Genomic DNA, 6964 nt, shown 5'->3' with positions numbered 1-6964 from the left:
ATGAGTACCGGCACCTATTTCAATTTTTTTTGTAATCAAGCACTGGTTACAATTATAAGATTATAGTTAGTACTTTTATCATTCTCCTCTTTCTTTGACCCAAGGTGCAGTAGCCCGGCTCTGGGTAGCTCCAGCTCTATTCCTTTTTCCCCAGGGCTAAGGCAAGAACTGGCCTATTAATTCAAGGAGCGACAGTGACACCTTGTGGTGGACAGCATTTTTCTTAATTTCTCCTGGATGGAAATCTACCTCTTCTCTTTTTTCCTTTTACATTGCACATTTTTCAAACTATATAATAAATATAGTAGTTGCGTGGAATACAGAGGGGAGGAGAGGATGTCTGAGGGCAGTAGCAGAGAAGTGCACGTACCTGTTCATTGCTACGCTACCCCCATGTGTGCCTTCCACATTGGGCATAATTAAAAGCGGGGGAAATCAACAGTTTCGTGATAATGAAGTGGCATGGATATCATAAAATTAATTGCGGAATAAAAATATATACATGTGGCCTGCAGCAGTCGAGCGGTTTTGGCTAAGCACAAACGCCCCCGCCCCCATTACTGCGCACGTGCTTCTTCTTGTAGCCGCAGTCACATGACATTACTTCCTGGATCACATTTGTTTTTGTTCAGCGGCCAATTTTTTTAATTTGTTATTGCAGGCAATAACAAAGGGAATCTGCAAGCAAAAATACGACTGAAGGAGAAACGTCGATAAATCTATAACTTAAATATATTAACAACTGGCTAGCTAGACGATGACAACCCCGATACAGACATAACATCTAACAGTTTTTTTTGTTTTTTTTTGCTAGGGAGCTGTAGCTTGTTAGTAGTAGCTAACCAAGTCAGCAGAATATAGCTAGCTAGACAGCCTCCGAAATAACGGGAAACAGGTTGTTGGCTAGCTAGTTAACTGTTGTGTCAGTAGATAGGTTTTCTATTTGAACTGAGCAGGACATACAGAATTGCTGTAAAAAAAAATGTCAAAATACACAAGTTTTCCGAAACCAGGCGACGACCACAACCCATTCCAGGTGATATGATATGCAAACGTAAAATACTTTACTTAGCTACTGTTCTTTTATTCTTCTTTTTTTTGCTAACATTACAATGTTGGTGAAAAGGGCATGATGTTTCGCCTGTTGCACTGTAACGTAATGGCAGACGTGCTGTTACTCATGACGTGATTTTGCTGCTTTCTCCATGCTCTAACCCAGGCTATTCTAATGATATATCTAGTAGCTTTACACAAAAACATTTTCAAAGGGCTCATTGAATGAAAGAGAACATATTGATACTTACGTGGTCAAGGGGACGTCCCAAATGGGCCCCTATTCCTTACATAGGGGCACTATTTTGATTCTACGGTCCAAAGTATTGCACCATATAGGGAATAGGGTGTCATTTAGGACGGTATGTCATAGAATTAGGAATTATAATAATTTAATATAATAAAATAGTAATAGGATCTCAATGACGTAGCCCAGAGTGATTGTTTTTATGATGTTCTGTTAGTGACGTTTATCTTGTTTGTATGTCAGGACCCTGCAGTGACTCAACACAGCAGCAACACTGAGTATGCCACACTGGATCTTTACAACCCATTTGACAATAAAAATGGGGTAAGAGATGTGTAGTTATCTATGCCTTTGTGTCAGAATAGGAACGATTTGGAGATTCAGTATATGCAGTAATAGTAATGCAGTATGGTAATAATGCATACAGGAGTACATAGGCTAGCTAGATGGCGTCTACATATGCTAGCTGTATTGCGTCTTTCGTCATAGATGTGCTTCGGCAGAGTAGCATGAATGCTACTACATTCCAAGCAATTGAACATGGTAACATGCCACGATGCTCCACGCCCATACAGAGTTGTTTGGACATATGCTCTATAGCCACTCGTTGTTTGTGATTATTATAAACGTTATTGGTAATGATATAGGTCGATTTCTTGTCGTCATCCACTCTCTAGCCCCCACCACCACCCTATGCAGCCACCGCACCATCCAACCCCCAACCTGTTGTTACTGCAACAACCCCACCCAGCAGGACTACACCCACAGACTCCCGCAACTATGGCACCTCCTTCACCCCCCAGGTACTTGTTCTATATGTATTACACAATTGTCAGGAGTCACCTGTACAGGTTATAGAATTACCCTTATTCAGCTAGAAATAATACTCATAGACAAGCAACTCATATTTCTGTATGATAATTACATTTCCCAATGTTTATTTACTAGCTTGACATGGAGCACCTGAACTTATCAGACTAATTTCTACTAAATCAAGTTCAACTTCAGTATTTCTACTAAGGTATATGGAGCTATATTCAGCTCTATTAAAGCCTGACGTTTTCCTTCTCTCTCTTTAGCAGACCGCGGTCAACGCCACCACAGCAGAGCTCCTGAGGAAGCAGGAAGAGCTTGAGAAGAAAGCCCGCGAGCTGGAGAGGAGGGAGAGGGAGCTGGACTCACATGCCCTCGGCCCTGGAGCCAGTAAGAGAGGGAGGAGGTGGTGGTGGTGGTGATGATAGAGATTGGTTTGATAGAAAAAAGTGGATCCATATGTCTGATATGAAATGATTGAGGGGTGGGGGGAGGGGTTAATAAAGGAAGGATCGGAGATGGAAGGATTAACGTACACTGGTTCCTAACTGCACTTGTAACATTAAGAAACAAAGATTTCTCCCATTGCTGAATCATTTGAAGTAACACACTCTCTTCCCCAATCTCTCTGTCAGCTCGTCAGAATAACTGGCCTCCCCTGCCCTCTTTCTGCCCTGTGGGACCCTGCTTCTACCAAGACATCAACATGGAGATCAGCCAGAGCTTCCAACGCACTGTCTCCATCATGTATTACTACTGGATGTGTGAGTTTCCCCGTCTGTGCCTGGCTGGCTGTCTGCTGTCTGTCTGGTGAAGTAATCTGTAATAAGTAACACTTCCATGAAAGAATGATGATTATAGTAATGCTTAGATTAAATGTTTAATGAAAATGTTAAGCACTTTAAGAATGTTACCTAATACTTAATGACAATGTTAAAACGTAGAGATTTCTCAAAATAATTTACACCAATTTAGAAGTGATACATTAATCAAAAAGTGCACCTGTGTGCATTCAGTTTACCAATGTAACTTTATCCCTTTATCCCTTTCCTTTCCAATGAAACTTTAAAGTGCTCTAATATCCAAACTGTAGTTCTGACCTTCCCACCTTTCTCTTCTTATTTTGCCTACATACCTATCCATCCCCCCCATCTCTGGTCTGCATCTCTGTCACCTCCCTTATCTAATTTGTCTTGACCCCCTTTTCTCATCCTTTCCCCCTTTATCTACTCTTCACATCCGTTCTCCTCATCACTTTTCATCCCCTCTCTCACTCCCTTGCTCTCCCTCCTCACTTCACCCATCCTACGCTCTTCCTTCTGTCTTCTTTCTCTCCCCCTCTCGTAGTCACAGCCTGCGTGCTGGCGTTTAACTTAATTTCCTGCCTGAGTCTGTTCTGTGTGGATCCTTCTGGTGGTGTTGGGCTGGGCCTGGCCATCCTCTGGGTCCTCCTCTTCACCCCCTGCTCCTTCGTCTGTTGGTACAGGCCTGTGTACAAAGCCTTCAGGTGCGTACTATTGCACATTTCCAATTTAGTGGCTTGTCATTACAAAACGGACATGATCTATTTATGTTCCCTCTTTATATCAGATTACAGTGAACCTATGAATGCATTTTTTATTTCAGGAGTGACAGCTCCTTCAACTTCTTCGCCTTCTTCTTCATTTTTTTTGTCCAAGTGATCTTCTATGTCATCATGACCATTGGCATTCCTGGTTGGGGTTTCAGGTACGTGCCACAAACAAGCCAACCATTGATAAGGGCGATCTTACGACTATGTTACAATTACTATCATATCTTACTTTACCTTTACTGTATTACATCTCCTATACAGTACATTCCTCATACACCTACTCTTCACCCCCCCTTCCCGTCTCTCTTTGTCTTCTTTCTTTGTGACTGTCTCTCTCTCTCCTTCCCTCCCTGTCTCTGTTCCACTCAGCGGCTGGATTGTGAGTCTGGCTGCTCTGAAGACTAGCGTGCCTGTTGGTGTGATCATGATGCTCAATGCCATCCTATTCACTGCCCAGGCTGCCATGGGGGTCGTCATGCTCAAGAGGGTAACCTGAAATGAAGGCGAGGGAGGGGAATTTAGCCTGTTTTAACCAGTCTAAAGGATATTGTATGCTAGGGCAAATCAGGACAGTGTGGAGCAATTACAGTAGGTAGACAATGGCTTGGAATGAAGTACAACATGGGGGAGGAAGGAATAGGATGAGGGTAAAAAGGCAACAACATATACACCTAGATTCTCACATATTTTTCATCTTGACCCACTATGTCAATAAACATTTAGAATTGTCCACAGTAATTGTTTTGAATTTTCAGAGTATTATTTACAGTATTGTTTTCAGATTGATAGCGAGTATGGTGTTGAGATATGGGCAATTCCACAGTAACAGTGATCCTGAGACTCAGATTCTTCGCTCAAAAATGTATGTCGAACAAAAACCAATGATTGCAAAGTTAAACAAACCATGGAACTCTATGCGCTAGGACTACTTTTAACAATTTCCAGTGAATAAAACACAGTGCAGATGCAAAGTTTGGTAACAGAATAACAGTTTGTGCCGTCATTCTGTTACCAAACTTTGCATCTGCACTGTTCTTGTGTAAATGTGTTTTTGTAAAATGTTCAGTGGAAATTGTTAAAAGTAGTCCTTGTACATAGCTGTATGGTTTGTTTAACTTTGCAATCATTGTTTTTTGTTTGACATACATTTTTTAAAGTGAAAAACGGAGTCTCAGCATCACTCTGTTACTGTGGAATTGCCCATATGTATCATGTATCAAAGCCTGTCTTCCTCTCCCCTCCAGGTCCACTCTCTGTACAGGCAGACCGGTGCCAGCTTCGTGAAGGCTCAGGCTGAGTTTGCCACTGGAGTGATGTCCAATCAGGCTGTACGCCAGGCAGCTGCCAACGCCACTGCTTCTGCCGCTCAGGGGGCCTTTACTGGGGCGGCTCGATAGAGAGGGAAGGCAGGCAAGTAGGGCAAGGGCGCTGGTAGAGAGTGAGGGAGAGAGGGGTAGGTACAGTATGAGGGTGTACAATACAAAAGACGTAGGCAAGACTCAGGTGTTTTGATAAATTGTTACATCAAAGTAGGTGAAAGGGGTGGGACTTGAGTTTGTGATGCATGCACTGAAGTGATGCTCCATATTTAACACTTAATTAACAGCCGAACGGTTCAATTATCTGTGGCCAATGCTATTGTTTGCTAAAGTGAGCTCTAACATGTCAATTGTTTTGATATCCCAAATGAGAATGCCTACTTATTTACACACGCTATCTGCCAAAATCATAACTGTAAATGAGAAAAATACGTTGTTTTGGGTTGTAATATTATTGCTATTATTATGTTGATGCTGTATGTGGTTGTCATGATCGCCATTGTCGTTCTTTCTTGGTTTTAATAAAATCAGTTGATATGCTCAATATTTTCAACTTTCCTTTGGTCACTTCACTGATACAGTATCATTAGTCATCATGTCAGTAGCCTTACCTAAAATAGTGTAGGCCTATTACGTCTAAGACTAATATGGGCAGAGCGTGTTATTCAATGTACAGTTTCTGAAAACAACCTCTTCACTGGACTGATAAAGATGTACTGTAGTCTTCCCCACAGACTCCTGGGAAACTACATCGATGATGCATTTCTTCCTATCCTTTTAATCATCACTTCTATTATTACTGTAACTTGTTTAATATACTGAACAAAAATATGAATGCAACATGTAAAGTGTTGGTCCCATGTTTCATGAGCTGAAATAAAAGATCCCAGAAATGTTCCATTTGCACAAAAAGCTTATTTCTCTAAAATGTTGTGCACATTTGTTTACATCCCTGTTAGTGAGCATTTCTCCTTTGCCAAGATAATCCATCCACCTGACAGGTGTGACATATCAAGAAGCTGATTAAACAGCATGATCATTACATAGGTGCACATTGTCCTGGGGACAAAAGCCACTCTAAAATGTGCAGTTTTGTCACAACACAATGCCACAGATGTCTCAAGTTTTGAAGGAGCGTGCAATTGGCATGCTGGCTACAGGAATGTCCACCAGGGCTGTTGCCAGATAATGTAATGTTAATTTCTCTACCATAAGCCGCCTCCCAACGTCATTTTAGAGATTTTGGCAGTAAGTCCAACCGGCCTCACAACAGCAGACCACGTGTAACCACGCCAGCCTGGACCTCCACATCCGGCTTCTTCTTGGTCTGAGACGAGCCACTCGGGACAGCTGATGAAACTGTGGCTTTGCACAACTGAAGAATTTCTGCACAAACTGTCAGAAACCGTCTCAGGGAAGCTCATCTTCCTCACCAGGGTCTTGACCTGGCTGCAGTTCGGCGTCGTAACCGACTTTAGTGGGCAAATACTGACCTTCAATGGTCACTGGCACGCTGGAGAAGTGTGCTCTTCACAGATGAATCCCGGTTTCAACTGTACCAGGCAGATTTTTTTATTTTATTTTTTATTTCACCTTTATTTAACCAGGTAAGCCAGTTGAGAACAGGTTCTCATTTACAACTGCGACCTGGCCAAGATAAAGCAAAGCAGTGCAATAAAAACAACACAGAGTTACATATGGGGTAAAAAACATAAAGTCAAAAATACAACAGAAAATATATATACAGTGTGTGCAAATGTAGCAAGTTATGGAGGTAAGGCAATAAATAGGCTATAGTGCAGAATAATTACAATAGTATTAACACTGGAATGCTAGATGTGCAAGAGATTATGTGCAAATAGAGATACTGGGGTGCAAAAGAGCAAAATAAATAACAATATAGGGATGAGGTAGTTGGGTGGGCTAATTTCAGATGGGCTGTGTACAGGTGCAGTGATC

At 41.9% G+C, this 6964-nt stretch overlaps 1 protein-coding gene across 1 annotated transcript; it reads left to right on the top strand.

Annotated features, from left to right (window-relative positions):
• The first annotated feature begins 581 nt into the window (after positions 1-581).
• On the top strand, positions 582-5551 carry LOC121586318 (secretory carrier-associated membrane protein 3). Its single transcript, XM_041902918.2, has 9 exons — positions 582-1036; positions 1544-1624; positions 1978-2103; positions 2380-2503; positions 2749-2877; positions 3461-3620; positions 3740-3841; positions 4056-4173; positions 4931-5551. Exons 1-9 carry the CDS (start codon positions 983-985, stop codon positions 5081-5083), a joined length of 1047 nt encoding a protein of 348 aa, XP_041758852.1. The 5' UTR covers positions 582-982; the 3' UTR covers positions 5084-5551.
• Positions 5552-6964: the final 1413 nt, after the last annotated feature.

This window comes from Coregonus clupeaformis, chromosome 17 (assembly GCF_020615455.1).
Source record: "Coregonus clupeaformis isolate EN_2021a chromosome 17, ASM2061545v1, whole genome shotgun sequence".
In the NCBI taxonomy this organism is placed as follows: Eukaryota; Metazoa; Chordata; class Actinopteri; order Salmoniformes; family Salmonidae; genus Coregonus; species Coregonus clupeaformis.
Note: the sequence above shows the minus strand (reverse complement) of the source record. Positions and strands in the feature narration are given on the sequence as shown.

Coding starts and splice junctions, on each gene's coding strand:
- LOC121586318 (XM_041902918.2), top strand. CDS start 983: ATGTCAAAATACACAAGTTTTCCGAAACCAGGCGACGACCACAACCCA. Junction 1,037..1,543: donor ACGACCACAACCCATTCCAG/GTGATATGATAT, acceptor TTTGTATGTCAG/GACCCTGCAGTGACTCAACA. Junction 1,625..1,977: donor CATTTGACAATAAAAATGGG/GTAAGAGATGTG, acceptor TCCACTCTCTAG/CCCCCACCACCACCCTATGC.